The sequence below is a fragment of the Colobus angolensis genome, unplaced genomic scaffold, assembly GCF_000951035.1.
Source record: "Colobus angolensis palliatus isolate OR3802 unplaced genomic scaffold, Cang.pa_1.0 Scaffold314, whole genome shotgun sequence".
NCBI lineage: Eukaryota > Metazoa > Chordata > Mammalia > Primates > Cercopithecidae > Colobus > Colobus angolensis.
In genome coordinates, this window is record NW_012116422.1 from 2,113,194 (window position 1) to 2,134,779 (window position 21,586).

The 21,586-nt window shown below is 46.0% G+C and overlaps 1 protein-coding gene across 1 annotated transcript in view; it reads right to left on the reverse strand.

Moving 5' to 3' along the window:
- FSTL4 (follistatin-like 4) overlaps positions 1 to 21,586 on the reverse strand; it is a 662,587-nt gene that overhangs the window by 17,459 nt on the left and 623,542 nt on the right. Inside the window, exons 8-13 of the mRNA XM_011951100.1 lie at positions 21,417 to 21,537; positions 13,042 to 13,203; positions 12,534 to 12,668; positions 11,547 to 11,573; positions 8,137 to 8,255; positions 4,636 to 4,785 (exon numbers count right to left, since the gene is read on the reverse strand). Of these exons, the coding sequence (XP_011806490.1) occupies positions 4,636 to 4,785; positions 8,137 to 8,255; positions 11,547 to 11,573; positions 12,534 to 12,668; positions 13,042 to 13,203; positions 21,417 to 21,537 (714 nt within the window). The remainder of the gene's footprint in view (positions 1 to 4,635; positions 4,786 to 8,136; positions 8,256 to 11,546; positions 11,574 to 12,533; positions 12,669 to 13,041; positions 13,204 to 21,416; positions 21,538 to 21,586) is intronic.

The window sequence follows — 21,586 nt, forward strand, 5'->3', positions numbered from 1 at the left end:
AGAGAAAAATCTGGAAAGTAGAGAAAAATAATACAGCACCTTTAAAACAGCAAAAATAAGACAGACTGACAGTTGACCTATCAACAAAAATAACTGAAGATAATGAAACGTTACCTTAAAATGCTGAAAGAAAAGAATTGCCAACATAGAATTCTGTACTCAGTGAAAATTCTATACTCAGTGAAGAATAGATGAAGAATAGAAAGTAAAGATATATTTTTTTTTTTTTCGAGATGGAGCCTCCCTGTGTCACCCAGGCTGGTGCAATATCGGCTCAGTGCAATCTCTGTGTCCCAGGTTCAAGCGATTCTTCTGCCTCACCCTCCCTAGTAGCTGGGATTACAGGCCTGCACCACCATGCCCAGCTAATTTTTGTATTTTTAGTAGAGATGGGCTTCACCATGTTGGCGAGGCTGCTCTCAAACTCCTGACCTCAGGTGATCCACCTGCCCCAGCCTCCCGAAGTGCTGGGATTACAGGTGTGAGCCACTGCACCTGGCCTGAGAAATAGAAAGTAAAGATATTTGAAAAGAAAAACTGTGAGAATCTGTTTCCAACAGATCTTCAAGCGAAGTTGGTGTTAGACCTATTCAGGAATTAATGGCAAATGTGTGGGTGAATATAAATTAATATCCTGTGGGGTTAAATGACATATACAGTTAAAATTCATTACCACTACAGTGCAAAAGTAAGGGGGAGGAGGGTGGAAGGAGTTGAAGTGTTTCATGGTTCTAGCATTATTGGGGATATTAAGTAACAATTTGTACGAGACTGTATTGATGCAATGATGCATGTTATAATCATAACGATGCCAACAAGAGTGCATCATCAACAACAGAATAATAGAAATGTTTGACAAATCCACAAGAAAGCAAAAAGGAGAAAAAAGCAACATAAACAGGTAGGTCAAATAACAAAAGTAACACAGTAGATAAAAATCAACTCTATAATTAATTACATTAAACATAAATGGATCAAATACTCTAAGTAAAAGACTAAGATGATTAAATTAGATAAAAACTCAACTACACATGGCTTTATAAAAGAGGACCTTAAGTATAATGACATAGAAAGGTTGAAAGTTAAAAAGATGGGCCAGGCGCGGTGGCTCAAGCCTGTAATCCCAGCACTTTGGGAGGCCGAGACGGGCGGATCACAAGGTCAGGAGATCGAGACCATCCTGGCTAACATGGTGAAACCCGGTCTCTACTGAAAAATACAAAAAACTAGCCGGGGGAGGTGGCGGGCACCTGTAGTCCCAGCTACTCGGGAGGCTGAGGCAGGAGAATGGCGGGAACCCAGGAGGCGGAGCTTGCAGTGAGCTGAGATCTGGCCACTGTACTCCAGCCTGGGCAACAGAGCAAGACTCCATCTCAAAAAAAAAAAAAGTTAAAAAGATGGAAAAATTATACCATTAGAACACTAATTAAAATAAATCTGATTTAGCTACACTAGTGTTAGACAATAGATTTTTCAGGCAAGCAGCACTACCAGAGATAAAGAGGGATATTTTGTAAAAATAAAAGGAAAATGATATAATTTCAAAGCAAAAATGGATAGAACTTTGAGAAATAAAGTACAATCATAGTGGAAGATGTCAATACACCTCTCTGCAGCTGATGGACTAAGCAGACAAGAAAATCCCCAAGGACAGAAGATCTGAACAAGACAATGAACCAAGTAGATATAATTGACACATATATAGAATACCATGTCTAACATCAGAATGCACATTCTTTTAAAGTGCACATGGAACATTTACCAAAATTGATCATAAGCTCAGTCATAAAACAAGCTTCAATAAATCTCAAAGGATTGAAATTATTCAGAGTATGTTCTCTGGCCAGGGGAATCAATAACAAAGACAGCTGGAACATGTCCCATTATATTTGCCAAGAGAAACACGACCCTGGCTATTTCCAACTTACTTCATATAACAAGCCTTTACTGGGGAAACTGAGCATTGTTGAAGAGATACAACTCTGCTCACTGGTCTCACTTTAAATTTATACCCACAATTCTTAAGTGGGGCCTCATTGTTGCCCAGCAGTCCTATCATATTTGCCTGGCCAATTCAGTCTCATGTTCAACTTTTATCTCTCTCTTCAAACCTCCAGGCTTGACTGAGAAAAAGCAACTCAAAAAAAAGTTCATCTAACTACCATGCATTGCATCACCTATTTGTACTTGTGCCTGAATGTAAGATATTCTATTTCCTCCTGTTATAATGAAAGAATGTGATTTTATCTGGGGCTAGATCTCCACTTGTGTGCTTTGGATTTCATTGACTCCTGCCTACAGTCAATGTAGGATGAGGATGCAGGAGAGAAAGAGAAGAACTGTGGGAGTAGTTATTGTCAGTAGCATACAATGTTGTAATGTCACCTACTTTAAAAAAGTTATTTTGGCATTCCCTTCCAGGCATTGCCTCATTTCCTTAGATTTACTCACCTTTACTGCAAAACCCTTCCATATGATTGCCTGTATTCACCATCTCCATTTCCTCACCTACAATTCTAACTTGAATCCACTCCAGCAGGCTTGCATTCCACCATTATTTGATCTGTTCCTGCCAAGGTGATCCACAACTCTATGGTACCATATCCAGTGGTCAGTCCTCAGTCTTCATAACATGCACATGCTCATCACAGCATAACTCTCCCTTGAAACACACTCTTCTTTTAGCTTCATGCATATCTCTTTCTCCTAATTTTCTTCCTATCTTTCAGGTTACTCCTCCTTGGTCTCCTTTGTTGGTTTCTTCTCTCCTTACTAATCTTTAAATCTTGGAGTACCTCAGGCCTCCAACCTTGACCTCTTCTCTGTCTATACCACCTCTTGATGATTTCATCCAGTTTTCTGGATTAATACAGTTCATATGGTGACGATACCCAAATCGATATCTCTAGCTTAGGCCTCTCCTTTGACTCCAGACCTGTTTATCTAACTGCTACTTGACTTCTCTACTTACACATCTAACAGTATTTTAAACTTAAATCACCCCCTAATCTGCTCCCTCCCTTGCCCGAAGTCTCTTCTATTGTAGTGTATTAGTTTCATATTGCTGCAGTAACCCAATTACTAGACATTTGATGGTTCAAAACAACACATTTTTTCTCTTACAGTTCTGGAGACCAGAAAGCCAAAATCAACGGAAACCAGTGCTCCTTCTAGAGGCTCTAGGGGAGATTATGGTTCCATGCCTTTTTCCAGTCTCCAGAGCTGCATTTCTTGTATCGCTTGGCTTCTGGCCCCTTCATCCCATCTTCAAAGCCAGCAATTCAGCATCTTGTTTCAGTTTTCATATTACCTTTTTCATCTATGCAGTCAAATTTTTCTTTGCCTCCCTCTTATAAGGACATTTGTGATTGCATTTAGGGCCCATCCAGGTAATCCAGGATAATCTCATTTAAAAATCCTTAATTTAAACACATCTGCAAAGTCCCTTTTGCTATAGAAGGTGACATCCATAGGTTCTGCAGATTTGGATGTGGACATCTTGGGGACTATTATTTAGCCTACCACACATTGTAAATGGCATCACCCTTCTGCAGTTGCTTAAAAGACAACTTAAATCCTTTTTCTCTCAAGCCTTATATTCAATCTGTCAGAAAGAATCTATCAGAAAGTCTTTCAGGCTTCATGGTTAAAATATGTCAAGAAACTAATCATTTCTTACCACGCCTACTGCTGTTGTCATCTCTTGCCTGGATTACATCAGACCAGATCCCTGTTCCATCTTCCTGTTCTTTTGAGACAGAGTCTTGCTCTGTTGCCCAAGCTGGAGTGCAGTGGCGTGATCTTGGCTCACTGCAGCCTCCACCTCCCAGGTTCAAGTGATTCTCCTGCCTCAGCCTCCCGAGTTGCTGGGATTACAGACACCCGCAACCACACCTGGCTATTATTTTTGTAGTTTTAGTAGAGATGGGGGTTTTCCCACCTTGGCCAGGCTGGTCTCGAACTCCTGACCTTAGATGATCCACCCACCTCAGCCTCCCAAAGTGCTGGGATTATAGGTGTGAGCCACCACACCCGGTCCCCGTTTGTTAACAGATCCACCAGGTTGATTCTTTAAAGATCTAAGTCAGATTGCATCAATCCTTGATGAAAGCCCTTCTGCAACTTTCTAACTGAAATGTCCTCACTTTGGGCTTTGTTCTAGCTCCTGACTGGCCTCTGAGGCCCTGTGTGAGTGGGCCCTTGCTTGGCCTGACTTCATCCTCCCACTCTACCCCTTACCACTCTGCCTGATATCATAGTCTCAGTCCTACCTGGCATCTCATTCACCTTGAGGGAGAAGGCCAATTGAAAATAGTCTTCCAGTTCCCCTTTTGCTTTGAACCTGGATTTTCATAGTCCTTATTACTTACAGTTCTCTAAAATTCTCATTTATGGTCTGTTCCCCAACTAGAATATGAGTTCTAGGGACATTATTGCTCATTCATAGCTGTTTCCCTACATAGTAGACAATCAATGAATTGTCTACTTAATGAATAATTACACATGAATCTTTCCCCCCTTCAGTCTGACCACTTGGCATAGGAGCTGGGGAGTATGCAGAAAGCAAAGAAAGAAGAATGTGGCAGGCTGTGCCCCAGAATTTGAAGTTTTCCTCACTCCATTAAAGAGGTGTACCTGTAGGACTTTCTGGGCTCGGATGTCAACCACAAGGACTCTGCTCAGTGCTGGCTGGGCCACATAGATGTATCGGTTCCGGACGTTGACTGCAGATGCCCACTGGCAGGGCTGGGTTGCATTTTTTTCTCTTTGAGGACAGATTTCTTCCTGCAAAAGAGATAGGCTGTCATATATCTTCTTAATTGCCCTTTCCCTCCAACATCTCTAGGTACCCTCTCCCCTGATTCTCCTCTGTGCCTTTCTTCCCCTCTCTCAGAATCCTTTGGATCCATAGAACAGAGCACCCAAGCCCTCCCACATCACCGACTTCTCACTTAACATTCCTTTAATCTTTTGGGGCTAAAAGTCCCTTTGCACACGCTCAGTTAGCAGCTTCCAGGTCCATGTTCTTCTACTCTGTATGATACCTTCTCCCTCTCCTCATCCTCATTTTAAAAACTTCTGTTCATGGCCAAACTTCTGAAAGAGTTGCCTATACTCTTTCTCCACTTCCCACCTCTCGCATGCTCCTTAACACTCTGGCTGTAGTCCTCAGAGTTGACATTTTCTCCCAGAGGTCAACATGGACTCCTTACTTATTACGTTAAACCCGTGTTGACTCATCCTCTGTTCCCTCCCCTCCATCCTCCCTTGGTGGCTGATCCTCTGTTGCTGGACTCTGCTCATTGTGCTGATCGCTATATGCTAGCATGTCCAGGGTTCTTTCTTGTTTCTTTCTTCTCTAAAATCCACCCCCTTGTTACTCTCATTGAAACCTATGGCTTTAAACACAGTCTATGTGCTCACAATTCATACCCAATTCATACCTTTAGCTCAGGCCTCTTCCCGGAACTCCAGACTTGAATAACCAACTGCCTAGCTCCACTTGGTTGTTCAAAATCAACTCTTAATTTTACTTCCTAATCTTGCTCATTCTACTGAAAACCTGGCAATTGTGCTATTTTACTTCCATAGGCCAAAACCTTACAATCTAGTAAAAGGCCATCCTTGATGCCTCTAACCTCAGGCCCCATCCAATGTCTCACAAGTCATTTCAGCTTTACCTTCACAATATATCCAGAAATAGGCTTTGACCATTTCTGCTTCATCACCCTGGCTCAAACCACACTACCTGCCACTCAGGTGACTGCTATAGCATCTGGATATGCTCCTGGGTTCCACCATAGCCTCCCAACCTGTTTTTGACACAGCAGCCACAGGGATCGTTATACATTTCAAGTCAGATCATGTGACTGGTCTTTCTCAATTCCCCTCACTCCCAATAACATTCTTTTTTGCTCAGAATAAAATCCCAAGTCTTTCCTACAAGGCCCTCTACATTTGGTCTCCTGCTTTTCTCTTTCCCACCCCACTCCAGGCCATGGGCATGTTCAGCATTCCTCAGTCATGCTGCTCTCCTGCACCAGGGCTTTTGCCTTGGCTGTTCCTTTTGCTTGAAATGTTCTTACCCAGATATCTACAGGGTTTATTCTCTCATTTCCTTCAGGTCTCTGCTTAGTGTCACCTTAATGGGAGGTCTTCTCTGACCTCATCTATCTCAGCTCTCCTTCCACCCTTACTCTCTTACCGGCTGCATTTTTCATTTACCACTTGACTTTCTGCATTCATTTGTCTACCTGCGCACAGCCTTTCCTCCTTCACTAGACTGTAAGTTCCTTGAAGGCAGGTCTTTGGTTCACTGCTGTATAATTAGCACCTAGTACAGTGCCTGGCACAGAGTCAGTGCTTAAAATGTATTTGTTGACAGAATAAATGAGTGAAAAAGGGGACCTTCTTTTCACTTGTCTTACATGATATACAGTCTCATGGTTTTCCTCATGACTGTGGCCCAACTCTGTCTCAATCTTCTTTGTGTTTCTTGTTAGTCTGCCTGTCCCTGAACTGTTGGTGACCCCAGGGTTCTGTTCTAAATGCCCATCTCAAATCACTTGCACCCGCCCTTGTCTGTCCCATTTGGCCAACACTCACATGCTAATGGCACCCAGATATGTCTTTATCTCAGAACCTTCTTCTCCAGCTCCTGCTTAGTTCTCTCATGCCACCCCTATTTCTCTCCTAGGTGACTGCAATAGCATTGAAACCAGTCTCTCTCCTTTTACTCTTGTTCTCATATTTAATCCTTACATAACCCCAATTTGCCTATGAGACAACTGCGGCTTAGAAAGGCTAGGTAACTTTTCTAAAGCTACTTAGGCTACAGAGGTGGGATTTGAACCCAAGTCTACCTGACTCTGAAGCCCATGTTCTTATCTGTGACATCACACTGCTTCTTTCTGGAAAATGTAGACATCTAAGCCAGCAGAGAGGCCTGATGTGGGATGCGCCAATCTCCTACTCACCAGCCCTTCAGGAAGAGGCTTGTCCCATTGTAACTCTCGTTAGGTGTTTGAGCAGTTTCTAGATGCAAAAATCGTTCTTTGGGATCGTTCCCCAGCTCACCACAGTCTTATGTTGCCTGAAACACCTTCAGGACCTCTGTGTCTTGTGTCTAGCTTCTTATCCAGGAAAACTGAATCCCGGTTAGGGTTTGAGAGAGTCCCTCCAAGTTACAGGTTAGGTTATTACAAATATATGAGAAATGTGTGCCAATGTGATGGAGTGCAATTATTTAAACCTAATTGCTAGAACTCTTTCTAACTGGGTTCATAGCTGTTATTAATATATGGAAGGAACACTGATGGGAAATAACACTTCTAAAAAATAATTAACTCAAATTAAACAGCCTGGAAAACAGCTTTTCCCAAAGCCACAAATGTGAGAAATGGAACAGCCTGAGATATACCAATAGCCAGCACAGCAATGCTTTAGGAACTTGCCTGAGCCAACCCCACTTCCTCCATGGGCTCCAAGCCCATAACTATTCATTGAGTGAATTGTGCGCAGTTATTGTGTACAACTGAGGACACACTGTATCCTCAAGGGGAAGGCATTATATGGGGGCTTGACATGACCCTTTGGGCTTCAACACTCTAGTCCTATTCTCAAGGAGCTCAGGGTATCCCACAAGGCCAAGTGGGAAACAAGCCAGAGGAACAGAGGCCTGGTGTGGGGGCTATAGCCCTGGGGCAGGCCTCCTAAGGCTATCCCGGATCCGCTATCAGCAATCATCTCTCCTGCCTCTGCCCACTGAATGTTCCATCGTTATTTTCTACCTGGCCTTAGTTTCCTGCAGGCCACCGAGAAAACACCTGTTTGGCAGCTGTCTGTTCACATTGCTGTCTCCAGCATTGGACTATGAATTTCTGGAGGCCAGGGACCCATTTGTACCACCTGGGCCCCACCTGAGGCTCAGTGCAGGGAAGTGGCTTCTGGATGAAGGAATGAGAGTTGTAAATTCTCGGCCTCCTCTATTCCTCTCTTAGCCTGGGAAAAAATTTGAAACCACACCACATATAGCAAATGGAATTTTAGAAATCAAATGGCATGCCTGGTTATAGATGGACTTTTAGGATTTTGCCTATGTATGATGTAGAAGCTGCCCCAGGCACAGATACTTACATAGCTCATGAAAATCTTTTCCGTGGGTTTGAGGTGCCTCTGGATCTCACAGTCCACAGGATGGATGACGATGATTCCGTCGTCGGAGAAGACATAGAACATGTTTCCCACGCTGAGGCCTGGGAGGAGCAAATGGAATGGGCATGCCCCTCCAAGCAGTCGGCTTGGGTCACACGCAGCACTGAACACACAAGAAACCGGCCACGTGGATGCATCTGGTGCAGGCACGAGATGCAATTCCTGGTCAGGGTGGGGTAGAATGAGCAGCCAGCTCATAGCTGGATGGGTGCAGAGAGGGCCCCCAGGACTATGAATCAGTAAAGCATGTCACAGGCTACGTACAGCTGCCCTAAGTCATCTACGGTTGGCCACAGGTTTTCAGATAAAAGCCTTGGCTTTGACATACATTTGACCTTTCCTGTTCTGAAAGGGAAAGCCTCCCTTGATTGTTTATTATATACTAGTCACATCAGGATGGATCAGTGGATGCCAAAGCAGCAAAGGCTTTCATTTGATTTTTTAAACCCGTGTATGTACAGTGTCACTTCCTGGAATGTGGAGTCCTAAGAATGCTACCCTTTGCCCAAACTTTGTCCTGGCTGTGCTGGCCAACCCCTCTTTCCAGACAGCTTACTCTGACTTCTGCCCCTGTCCCCGCTGCCCTTGTTTCTCTGTGGCAGCCCTGGCCAGGCAGCAGAGCCTCCACTCCAGTCATGCCCCCCTGCCTGCCTTGACCCCGGCCCAGGGCTGTGGCTGTCTGGGGAGAGGGTCTAAGCAAACTGGCCGAGAAGGGGCCTTAGGGACCAGTTAGCTCAGCCTCCTATTTTAAAGACAAACTGAGGTCCAAGGAGGGAAAGGGGCTTGTCTAAGGCCACCCGTCTCTGTGCCAGAGCTGGGGCTAGATCCTGGGCCCTGCCTTCTGGCCTCTGTCCCTCACTCTGTCTCTATAAAGGGGAAACAAAGTACAAAGAGATGTAAGCTCTAGAGTATTCCTTCCCTCTTTCCTTCTCCCTGTTTTTCTGTCTCCTCATTTCTCTCTCCCCTTTCCCTTTCTTTCATTTCTTTTAAATCTAGAACATTAAGATCTCTATAAATTCTAGGGTAAATATGTAGAAAAATCTCTTTTCTAGTTTTTTTTTTTTTTTTTTTTTTTGCATGCTGAGAAAACTGGTATACTGGTTTAATGGACTATCTGGGCAAGTTTTTAGTGAGGTAGAAAACAATAACACAGGAATCACTGTTTTACTTTTTTCCAACAACTCTGCAGGCAGTTTTCTGGGCCTTGGGTCCTTGGCAACCCAGAGGCATTAATGTGGGTGGTCCTTGCTGTTGAACAAGGGGCTGACTCTACGATAAACCGCAGCCGCCTCCAGCGTCTGTGCTGAGTCAGGCTCTGGGCAGGAGGGCTCCTGCCAGCAGAAGCAGCTGGAAGCAGGCCTCTCAGAAGCTGCGAACACTAGGGAGTACGCAGCGTAGCTCTCCATAAGCATTCCCTGGGGAATCCGGGGCACCGGGCAGCCTATTTCTCGAAAGCCAGATGAAGCTCACCTCCGGCCAAGAGTCTGGTCTTAGCTCCACAGCATCTTGGTGTTTGGAGCCAGTACTCCAGCACACACCTGCTCTGACCCCATCTCTCTCACCCACAACAGGAACTTCTCTTCTGTACTCTTTCCTCTGGCAAACTACTTCCACTCAAACCTAGGGGCCAGAGGAGGTCAAAGTCCCCACTAAGCCACAAACTCCAGGAACAGCCACACAAGGCTGCTTGGAAAATTGGTAGCTGGAAGAACCAACATAAGACTGAAAGCATAATAGAGCCCACATGGGGTTTGTGGCTATAGCTACATGCCGGGCTGAGTGCAGTGCCTCGGCCTTGCTCACAGTCGGCCCTGGAATATGAGGCTCAACAAACAGTCATTCAACAAATAATTGACTTCACGGGATACCCAGCTGCCTGATCCAGCTCCCTGGAAGCTGCCTGAGTGTAGCTTCTGCTAACAGGGCCTGAAGGAGCTGTTTTTGCTTTTGTCTGTTCTCATCTCATTTCTCCTGTTGAGACTTAAGTGTCCCCTGAGGCCTGCTGGCCTCTTCATTTTGGCTCCCTATCCCTATTTCCAGACCTTGACTTTCAGGAGTGAAGGGTACAAGCATCTAGCTACCCAGGCAGGATGGAATTTGTTCACTGCTCAATTGTTCAATATACCTACCAACCCTACGCCCCAAGGCAGCTGTGGGTCTTTAGTGGGCACTTGGGTCTTTACAGCTGATTTCACATCCCACAGGGCCTCTTCATTCTTGGCAGGTCTCTACTTCTGAAACTTAAGACCCTTCGTAGTAACCTCCCCTTAGCAAAACACCACCTCTCAAACACTTGAGTGAATGTGCATCTCAACCTAGGTGTTGCTCGTTCAGCAGCCGTGAGAGCCTAAGGGACCGCTGTGATCAGCGACTGTTGCTATTGACAGCAGTTCCTCATTTTCTGGGCTCTGCCTTTGTTTTGTTCCCAGACTTATCATGTCAGCTTTAGTGCCTGACGTTCAGGAAATTGTTCTGAGTATGTGTGTGCATTCATATGCCAGACTGCAGGTAACACCGTGTGAAGTTCTTGAGGAAAAAAATGGGAAATGTCTTGGTTTTCAAACAGGGAGATTTTGTGCTTAACCCATCAATCACATGGTACCTCCTGCTGCTGCCCACTGAGCTGGAGAATGAGTTGCCACAAGGGGATCTGGACTCTTATCTGGTTGTGGGGACAGGGACCCGGGCACGTATCTGTACCCCACAGTGACTCAGGCTCTGCCACCAGCTCCCACACGTGCCCACTATATTTTGAGTCATATGAAATTGTCAATATTAGACCACTTTGATGCACAAAAATGGCAATTTCATATGGCTCAACTTACTAAAGATTTGCTTGATAAATATGTATCTGAAAATCTATACATTTAAAAATACACATTGGCAGGAATTATGGCAGCTTTTGTCCTCTGCATTTCCTTAATCAAAGCATATTTAAGGTACAGTGACTAGTAAAGATCGACAACTTGTTTTGTCGTTTTTAAACCACACAAGATAAGCAAAGCACTAAATCCAACACCAGTCAGCTACTGGAAAAAAATTTAAGGCCCACATCCGACCAGGAACCCCTGCCAACTGTTCTGCTTCAGCGGAGGTTACAAGCCACTTTCAATGAAAGCTGTGCATTTAAAAATTTCTCATTAAAGACACGAGTACATTTTAAATTTGATTCAATGCATATGCCACTTGAATTTGACACTGACTTCCTGCTCCCATACTTGTAGGGCTGCTTTGCGTGTGGGAAAGCTGATGGCAGTTCACAGAAAGATGGCCCATCACAGAACCGCACACACGTGATCACAAGCATGACGCAAAACAACGAAGCTTGGTACCTTCCTCTCGCCACAGGATGTTTGCAACTGGAGCAGCAGAGAATGAGGAAAGCAGGAATGTGATGGAGGGAAGGAAAAAGAAGAAAGCAGTATCAAACCTTTACTGTAGTGATTCCATTTATGAAGATCCTGGTACCTAGTCCATCACTTACAGAATCCGCACCACTCATTGCTCTAGGAACAGTATCTTGGGGGAAGCTCTGGACATGAACAAATGCTTTCAGGTCTCCAGACACTTTTGATTCCTAAGTAAATCTTTGAAATCATGCCCCAGGACCACAGAAGCTAATGGAATTTCTCACATTCTATGGATGATCAAGAGTAAGCAACATCTCTCCCAGATTTCCTGGACTACCACCAGGAGAAGTGACTTTCAACTAGGATTCTCCTAGGATGACCATGTGAAATACTTCTGATTATCTACTTTGATGAAAGTGGCTTAGCCTGGAGCCTTTGACCACGACCAACACCCACGTCTATGAAATCACACCTGCAGGCCTACCTGGGGAGCAGTGGTTATGAGGAGAGCACACTTAGCACACCGATGGGCCGGATCCCTAGTGTAAAGGCTACCACACTCCCAAAGGTGTGCATGTGTGCACAGGCCAGGTTCTGAGTCACTGTGGGACATCAGTACCTGGTGGGCGGATAGTATAACTGATTTTGTGGATGAAGGGCAGAGGTTCAGGGCATACAGCAAGTAAAAAGCAGAGTTGGGACTCCACTATTTGGGTTTCCTTGTGTTCCTGGGCTCTGTCTGCTGTCCAGGGAGTCTTCCCTGTCTGTTTTCAGAGTTCTCTAGGTTGCCAGGGAAGGCCTGCTCACCTCTGGGTGCCCTCTGATTCCAGCTTTATGCACAGAGGGATATGAAGTCCCTGTCTTCACGGACTCATGGTTGGCAGCTGTGGCCTTGGTCAACTGGAGCCCTCCCTTGCCACCCAACACCCCTCAGCCAGCTCAGAAGCATAAATGCAAGTGTTGACTCACGGGTCTTTCTAGCTGAGTCTTCAATGAAGAGCGAGGAGATATCTTCATCCACACCCACTTCATTTTTGGCAATGCAGGTGTATGCCCCTGTGTCTTCATAACGAACACTGCTGAGGTGGAGTTCGCTCCCATTGGCTGCAGGAAGGATAGTGCTCAGGGTGGACTGCTCAGCTGGAGACGCCCTCACTTTCCTTTACGGGGCTATGAGAGTGTTAAGGCTGCCCAGCCCCTGGGCAGCCAGCAGCCCTGATCATATGCCCAGGAAGGGCTGGCACATCTGAAATGCACTGAAATGTGAGCTGGACCCGAGTGACAGCTTCTCATTATTGCTCTCAGAAAGCTCAAAAAGACCTGTGTGAGCCCAGATAACAGGGAAATTTGGGAGCCATCTGTTCATTCCTAACCTGTCTGACTTAGAAACAAATTATACTTCTCATTCCCATTCCTGGAGTCTCAGCTGGATTTGAATGGGAATATCACATAGATGTCTACCAAGGGCAGTTCTTACCTAAAAGGGAGAGCTGTTTAGACATTTGAGTTGAGACATCCACGCCGTTTTTCAGCCAAGTGATTCTGGGCATGGGAATGCCCTCGGCATGGCATCTCAGGCTGGCCGCCACTCCGGGCTCCTGTGCCTGGCTCTCTGGATAGACGCGGATGACTGGCGGCACTGTGGGTGAGAGTCAGTGCTGGTGAGAAAGAGACGGCCCTGACCTGGACTTGAGCCTGTGGTCCAACCTGAGACCCTGCTCCAGAGGGGGTGAACCCAAGAGGTGACTGGAGTTCTGTGTTTAACCAGCTTACAATAATCCTGTCCAGCAACTCTAGCTCTAAAAGAAAGGGCTGTAAAATGGATTGCAGATAATAAACATGTCAGACTTTGTACCCTATGACTCATGGCTTTCATCATTATTCTAAATACGATCAGAAGGCCATCCAAATATTTAATGCTGTTCAGCTGCTACATGTAAAGAGCAGCAGCCGCTGAAATTTATTTCTGAATAAAATGAATAAAACTTAGATATATTCCCTTTCTGTTATCAGAAAGCCATTGGATAGGGGTTAATTTCTTGCAGGAAATGTATCACAAAACACTTATGGCACTGACTGGCAGGGCCTCTGTTCTGAGGAAGTCCATTCATTTTCCAGTGGATCATTTTCATTTCTCCACTTCTCAACCCCTGGAACATGGGTGAAAGGCCAGGTGTGCCCTCCTCAGCTTGGAGTGACTCAGCCATGGGCCCTGGCAGTCAAGTTCAGGGTTGGAGGTGTGACCCTGCCTACTCACCAGACAAGCATGGGTGGGCAAGGCTCCACAGCCTCTACAGAGTCTGGCCCTACCGAGCCTGGCTGTGGGGAGGGACCTGGAAGTAGCAACGAGGGTCTGGAGGACCCACCCTCCTACCCCTAGCTTTGGGTCCAGGAAATAAGTATCATTTTTAGTGGAATAGAGGGTTCTTCATTAGCTATACCTTTTACTTTACACACTTTCAAAAAAGATTTGTGAGATGTAAACATACCCGCATATTAAACTAAACTAAACTAAACTAAACACACTGCCCTTGGAGATGGGAGAGATGGATTCTTCTTGAAGTGGACAGCTACATTTTCCTAGAGTCATCTGGAAGTCCCTGTTGTTCAGTAAAAGAAAGCATCCAGTACTTTACTTTAGAACTGAGAAGGTTTATCTTGGGACCAGAGCATAGAACAAATTGGTACTTATGTAGAAAAAGGCAATGGTGTGGATCCCGGGACCTGAGTAGGGTAGAATTTTTGTGATTCATGTGGGTGGGCAGAGGATAAAAGAAAAACTCCACTGCCTGACTGTGAGACATGAACTCTGTAGCTCCTGTCACAACTCCTCAGGGGCTGCTCATAATTCCATCAACTCAGTCTGAATTTCAAGTCTTCTCTTGTCTGTGGGACACAGTTGGGGGCAGGGGTGAAAGCTAAATGGACAACCGCCAAGGGAGACAATCCCATCCAATGGCCCAGAGCTGTGACAATAACATGAGCTCAGAGCACCCAATATCAAACCACACAGAGACTCAGAACAATAAAGTCAGAGTCCTCGCCTCAGTTTTTCTTTGTTTTAAGCTCTGGGGGAGAATGCCAGGGAGTGGCAGAAAAGCCTGTCACAAGTCAGGCCACTAAGGATGGAGGAGGTCCACGGAGCTCCAGCGGAGGCACATCTGGAGGACTGCTTCCAACAGAAATGTGTACTTCTCTTCTCTGAGCCCTGTTTGATCCAGAGGAAAGAAAGAAACTTCCCTGCTTGATTCAAAGAGGAAAGAAAGAAACTTCCCTACACCTTGCCTTTGGTAGAGGGAGGAGTGGGGTTCCCTTTGAATAGATAGAATTTTGGTCGGAATTCAGGAACACAGAGATAGAACCCGGAGTACTGGTCTGGGGGGTGGTTGGAGAAGTGGTAGGGTAGAGCCACCAGAGTTCTAGAGTAGGAATGGCCAGGACCTGGGATTAAAAAGCTTGGGTTCTTACTAGATCACTGTCTATTTCTACAAGCCTGCCTGGCAACCACAGAGTAAACTTTTTTTTTTTTTTTTGAGACGGAGTCTCGCTCTGTTGCCCGGGCTGGAGTGCAGTGGCCGGATCTCAGCTCACTGCAAGCTCCGCCTCCTGGGTTTACGCCATTCTCCTGCCTCAGCCTCCCGAGTAGCTGGGACTACAGGCGCCAGCCACCTCGCCCGGCTAGCTTTTTGTGTTTTTTAGTAGAGACGGGATTTGGGATGGTCTCGAACTCCTGACCTCGTGATCCGCCCATCTCGGCCTCCCAAAGTGCTGGGATTACAGGCTTGAGCCACCGCGCCCGGCCAGAGTAAACTTAAATAAAGCAGAAGAAGAATCAGTGGAGACAGAAGCAAAAATGGAGGAATCAACCAGAAAGCTGAAGAGCAGAACTGGTAAAAAAAAATCTAACAGCTGTTTGTAAAACCCAACAAAACAACTAAATTCCTGGGACGTTTGATCAATGATAAAAATAGAAAAAGAACACAGAGGGGATTAAAAAATATGAGAATATTCAAATATTGGTAATAAATGTGAAAGTCTCAATGAAATGGATCATTTAAAAGGAAACTTTAGACCAGGTGCGGTGGCTCATGCCTATTATCTCAGCACTTTGGGAGGCCAAGGTGGGCGGATCCCTTGAGTCCACATGTTCGAGACCAACCTGGGCAACATGGCAAAACCCCATCTCTATCAACATACAAACATTAGTCAGGTGTGGTGGCACACACCTCTTTGGTCCCAGCTACTCAGGAGACAGAGGCGAGAGGATCCCTTGAGCCCAGGAGGTCGAGGCTGTAGTGAGCCATGATTACACCACTGCACTCCAGCCTGGGTGACACAGCAAGAACCTCTCTCAAATAATAATAATAAAAATAAAAAAGGAAACTTGGAAGTACCAGCATTGAATTAAGGGGAGAATATTTAAAACAACTGTAAAGTACTACTAACTCAAAAGGCACTCTGACAAGTTTTTTTCAGATAATTCCTTCACTCATTTAAGGAATGAATAATTCCTAGAGCATAGAACAGGGAAGATGTTCCAAATTACATCATGAAGGCAGCATAACGTGGACACCAGAACCTGGCAGAGAATGCAAAAAAGACTACAGACTGATCTCACTTAGGATGAGACACACCAAAATTCTAAGTAAAACATCGACAAGTCAAATCTAGCATGGTATTAAAAGAACATACTATGGGCAAGGGTAATATGTTTCAGTGGCTACTAGGAAATCTACCATTAATCATTCTGAAGTCAAAGAGAAAAACCATTCGATTCTCTTGCTAGACACTAGAAGGGCCTTTGAAAAAAGTTCAAAATCAATTTCTTGGGGAAAAACCCTCAATAAAATAGGAACAGAATGATATTTTCTTCGTGCAATGAAGAATATCTCTATAAAAAGAAGAAACAGCACCATTCTTTTTCAAATGGTGAAACATTAATTTGGGAAAACAGAAGGAGGACAAAGGAAGGGAGGCAATACCAGACTCCCAATGTCATGCTGGATGTTGTCAATGGAAGGCAAGAAATGAGAGGTACAAATAGTACAAAGGTGGAGAGAAATGATATATGGCTATATCCAGGTACTGCACCAATAAAGCTATAAGGATTAATTGGTACGTAAAGAGGCCAGTACCAAAACATACAAAATTAACAGTCTGCTTATACACCAGCAATGGCCAGACAGAAAATATAATGGAAGTCAATGAAGAAAACAATAAAACTTCACTGACGATATTAAAAAAGGCTTGGATAGTTGAAGAGTGATGCTCTTGGGTAGAAAGACTTAATATCATTAGGAAACAAACTCAAAATTAAGCCATATGTTTAATCTAACTCCAGTTAAAAAATCATTTGGTAGGTGCCAGGTGCAGTGACTCATGTCTGTAATCCCAGTACTTTGGGAGGCTGAGGTGGGCAGATCGCTTGAGTCCAGGAGTTCAAGACCAGCCTGGGCAACATGGTGAAACCCTGATTCTACCAAAAATACAAAAATTAGCCAGATATGGTGGCTTGCACCTGTAATCCCAGCTACTTGGGAGGCTGAGATGGGAGGACTGCTTGAGCCTGGGAAGTTGAAGCTGCAGTGAGCCTAGATCATGCTATTGCACTCCAACCTGGGCAACTGAGAGAGACCCTGTCTTAAAAAAAAAAAAAATCAATTGGTAGGGGCTTGACAAAACAATTCTGAATTTAGAAGAAAAAATATGCAAGAACAGCTGAGGAAATATTGCAAAAGGAGAGTGACTGTCATTTTGCTATACCAGATATTACAAAGTTTGACAATACCAAATGTTGCAAAGTGGGGTGGAGGGAGAGAGGACCGCGGAAAAGTTGAGGGCGTTCTGAGTATGGCACCACCTTAATGATCTTGCTGCATTTTACAAAGCTGTCAATTCAATACTGTGTAGCCAAAGTTTACTAAATGCCAGCCAAGTGTCAGGCATGTCACACACAGTAGTGGGTGAGACAGCCTCAGGCCCTACTCTCATGGAGCTTTTTGTCCGGGGGAGGTGATTCAAGAATTAACCATGAGTGAGACAATCACTTCCAGAGGGAGCTTTGGGAGCATGGGGACAGTGGTCCCAGAAAGTGGTCAGAATAGGGACTAGGCTCCACACTCTCAGTTCACCTAGGAAGTGCTTCCTGATGTCTGCAATGCCTGTCCTTTTACTGGCAGTGGGCTTGTCCAGTGAACTGGAAACTCAAGGAATGAGCTTGCCTTTGTATGGTGGGTGGTACACCGGCCCCTCAGTGAGGTGGCCAGCACCAGTGCTGGACACTGGCCTGTGCCTCAGCCCTGGCCTCTGATAGGAATCCTGCAGACCCACATGAATTGCACAGAGGGCACGTGGTGGGAGCTTGGTAAAGCACAATGCTGGGCTCACCCCCAGTGTCTGATTCCTAAGATCTGAGATGGGGCTGGAGGATGTGCATTTACCTAACAGGTTCCAAGGGAGACCCTGAGTCAGTCCTGACTTGGAAGCTCCCAGATCAATTCAGGGCTAATTTTGAACTAAAGTGTATGCCAGTGTTCTAGAACAAAATGAAACCTGACTGCAAGTCAAGGGTGTGGAATGAATCATTCACTTAAAAATACATGACTAGGCCGGGCACAGTGGCTCACACCTGTAATCTCAGCACTTTGGGAGGCCGAGGCAGGCAGATCACGAGGTCAGGAGATCGAGACTATCCTGGCTAACACTGTGAAACCCTGTCTCTACTAAAAATACAAAAAAATAGCCGGGCGTGGTGGCGGGTGCCTGTAGTACCAGCTACTTGGGAGGCTGAGGCAGGAGAATGGTGTGAACCCGGGAGGTGGAACTTGCAGTGAGCTGAGATTGCACCACTGCACTCCAGCCTGGGCAACACAGCCAGACTCTGTCAGAAAAAAAAAAAACAAAAAATGACTAAATGCAAGACACTTGGGTCTCCATTAGCAGGGACAAAAAAAATGGCTCACATGTACCTAGAGTGAGATGCACACTCTGCTGGTCTTGAGGGTTTTTTGAGCCAAAGCAGGTAAGATGACTCCCCACTGGCCTCCAGCCCTTCAGCAGGACTAAAGAGGGAGCCTCAGATGTGCCTGCCCCACCTCTGGTGCCCCTGTGTCTCCCCAGTTTTGCCCCAACTCTCTACTGGGGATCATTAAGGCCTCTTCTCCTCCTGCCCCTTATCCCAGCTCATGCCAATCTCCACAAGAAGCCTAGGCCTCTGGGGCATCCCTCCTCCCCAGAACCTTCTGTTTTGCCTTCTGGAACTCATGTGCTGTCATTAGCAACATCTCCCACATCCTCAGACTCTTCTATGAGCACTCCTTCACCTTCTTGCGCCAATGGAAACCTGGCTTCCTCCTGAGGATGCAGCTTCTCCTGCAGCGGCTTCAGAGGCAGCCCGTTTCTCTTGGTACCACTAGGGTGGGAGGTGGGGTAGGCGTCCTCCTGGGCCCTCGTTGCCACTTCCAGACCATTCTCATGTCACGCCCACCTACTACCTAGACACCACCCCCACTCGGACATAGCTCCCACGCCTCTTACTCCTGTATCCTGGTCCCCTTTTCTACTGGATTTTTCCTGTTAGTCCACACAATGCTTCTATTTCTCCTACCTTGAAAAAAAAAAAAAAAAACCCTTCTCTTTATCCCAGTTTCTCTCTCAATTATGCCCCATTTTTCTCCTTGAAACACCCTGAAGCGTTGTCCATACTCGAAGTTAGAGCCAGCTCTGGGTAGCTCCTACCCGTGCTGGAGCTCTGGATGCAGCCTCCCGCCAGGAGGATGGAACAGTGTGGACAGGGAGCGTCTATGTGGGTGTGTGAAGTTCCTGGGGCCCTGCCAGGAAAGGCGGAGACCAAGCTCTCTGCTGGCAACGTGGCAGAGACCCAACTCTTTCCTTTGGCCCTGATCTCTTTTCCTTTTGTGTTAATCCACACATTAAAAATAATGTGAAATTAATATATCCTAGGCACACACATTCATTTTCTCCTTTTTGAGATAGAGTCTCCCTCTGTCGCCCAGGCTGGAGTGCAGCAGTGCTGTCTCAGGTCATTGCAAACTTCACCTCCTGGGTTCAAGCGATTCTCATGCCTCAGCCTCCCAAGTAGCTGGGATTACAGGCACATGCCACCACACATGGGTAATTTTTGTATTTTTTGTAGAGACAGGGTTTCACCATGTTGGCCAGGCTAGGCTTGAACTCTTGGGCTCAAGCGATCCAGCCTCAACCTCCCAAAGTGCTGTGATTTTAGGCGTGAGCCACCACACCAGCCTCATTTTCTCTTAAATTTGAAAATCTTCAAGTGAAAACATTTGCATCCATAACACAAAGGCCCACTGTCTTTGGGAAACACCGACCATTCCCAATGTAAAAGGCAGCGTAAATACATCCTTAAGTAGGAGGCACAATCACGAAAGTAGCATGCGGGAGTAATAAACAGATTCAGGAGGTTATTATTGTGTTTTTGGGAATCAATCGTGGCTTGTCTGAACTGTGGGGAGGTCGAGAGTGTTTTTAATTTAATGGATTAATCATTTATGTCTGACGTTCTTTTGCCTTCCTATGAAAAAAATGCAAGAGGTTTACCCAAAGTTATAAATCATTGTCAGTGCTCGGGCCACAGCTCTGGGAGGTCTGGGCCATGAGCAAATTATACTAATAATTTGAAAGAGGAAGTAGTTGCCTGAAATGGTTTCTTTAGTCAACTGAGTCAGGGCAGAGTCATGGAAGGGGAAGTCCCAGAAGTTGGCGGCCTCGCCTGTGCATGGGATCCTGCCCCCACTGCTGGCAGTGTGGCAGCTCCAGGGAGAAGCGGCCTCTATTCTATTCTTGGCTTGAACATTTTCTCTGGGTCTTGATTTCCCAATCTATATAATGGGAAGGAGGCTCTCTGTGGGGCCACCAGCTCTGACCATCTGTGTGCACCAACTATAGCTAAATTTGGCTTGAGCTACACCAACAATCACCCCCGTGTCTGCCCTACCTTGGACTTTGAACTACATCCTCTGCCAGGCATCTCCCAAGCATTATATACGTACTCTATTTCATCAGACCAGGTTAAGACAGCCAGCAGTGTGACCTAGAGGTCAGAGTATAGGGTTTGGATCCAGAGCAACACCCAGCAGTTGTGTGACCCCAAGCAAGTGACCTTTTTTAGCAAATCATCCATGAAGTGGATTAAGATACGTGGATGGGAAGGTCTATGTGAAGGGCTGATTACAGGGACTGACCAAGGCAAGTGCTGGGAAAACCCTGGCTGCTGTAATTAGGAGGCAGTGAATTCTTCCGTTTCTGGGACTCCTGGCAACACAGAGGCCTGTGAGAATCAAGGAAAAGCTTCCAAGCCTCAGTTTCTGTCCTGGCTTGTCTAAGATGAGGCTCACTGGGCCTCCTGGGGAGGGAGATGGACACAAGCCCTTGTCGGAGGAAATAGAGGCTCCTAATTGAACAAGTGATATGGTTCCATACCACCTGGAAGGAGTGGTGGGTTTCAGTTTCTGCTCTCACGGGATCCAGAGGCCACAGCGGCTCATCAGCACCGTGTTGCCTAAGGGGCACGCTCCACACTCCACGTGGTCTGTGGGAGCCCCAGCTGCCGAGCGTGACTGGCCTGAATGGCTCACGCCATGGCACTTGGATTTGTTTCATCTGTGGAGGCTTTGGTTGGAGCCAAATAGGAAAATTGGTCAACAGACTCTGCCCTTTCCACACAGTTCCCCTTTACTTATAAGTGAGATGAGATATTTTGAGGTTAGATATTTCTTTAAGAAGACAGAATACAGGAGGGCGCGAGGGTTGATCTGAGCAGCAGTTTGGGGAGGCTTTGAGGGGACAACATGCATGGAGCCATTTACTAACCATTCACCTGCAGGACGTGGGTCTGGAACAGCTGCTCGTGGCCGGAAGCATGGCAGGTGTAATTGCCCATGTGGATGGTGGTCACCTTGGTGATGTACAGGGAATCATCCTCTCCGAAGTCCTGCACAGGGCAAAGACGACGATGAGACCGGCCTCTTGATTGAACAGGC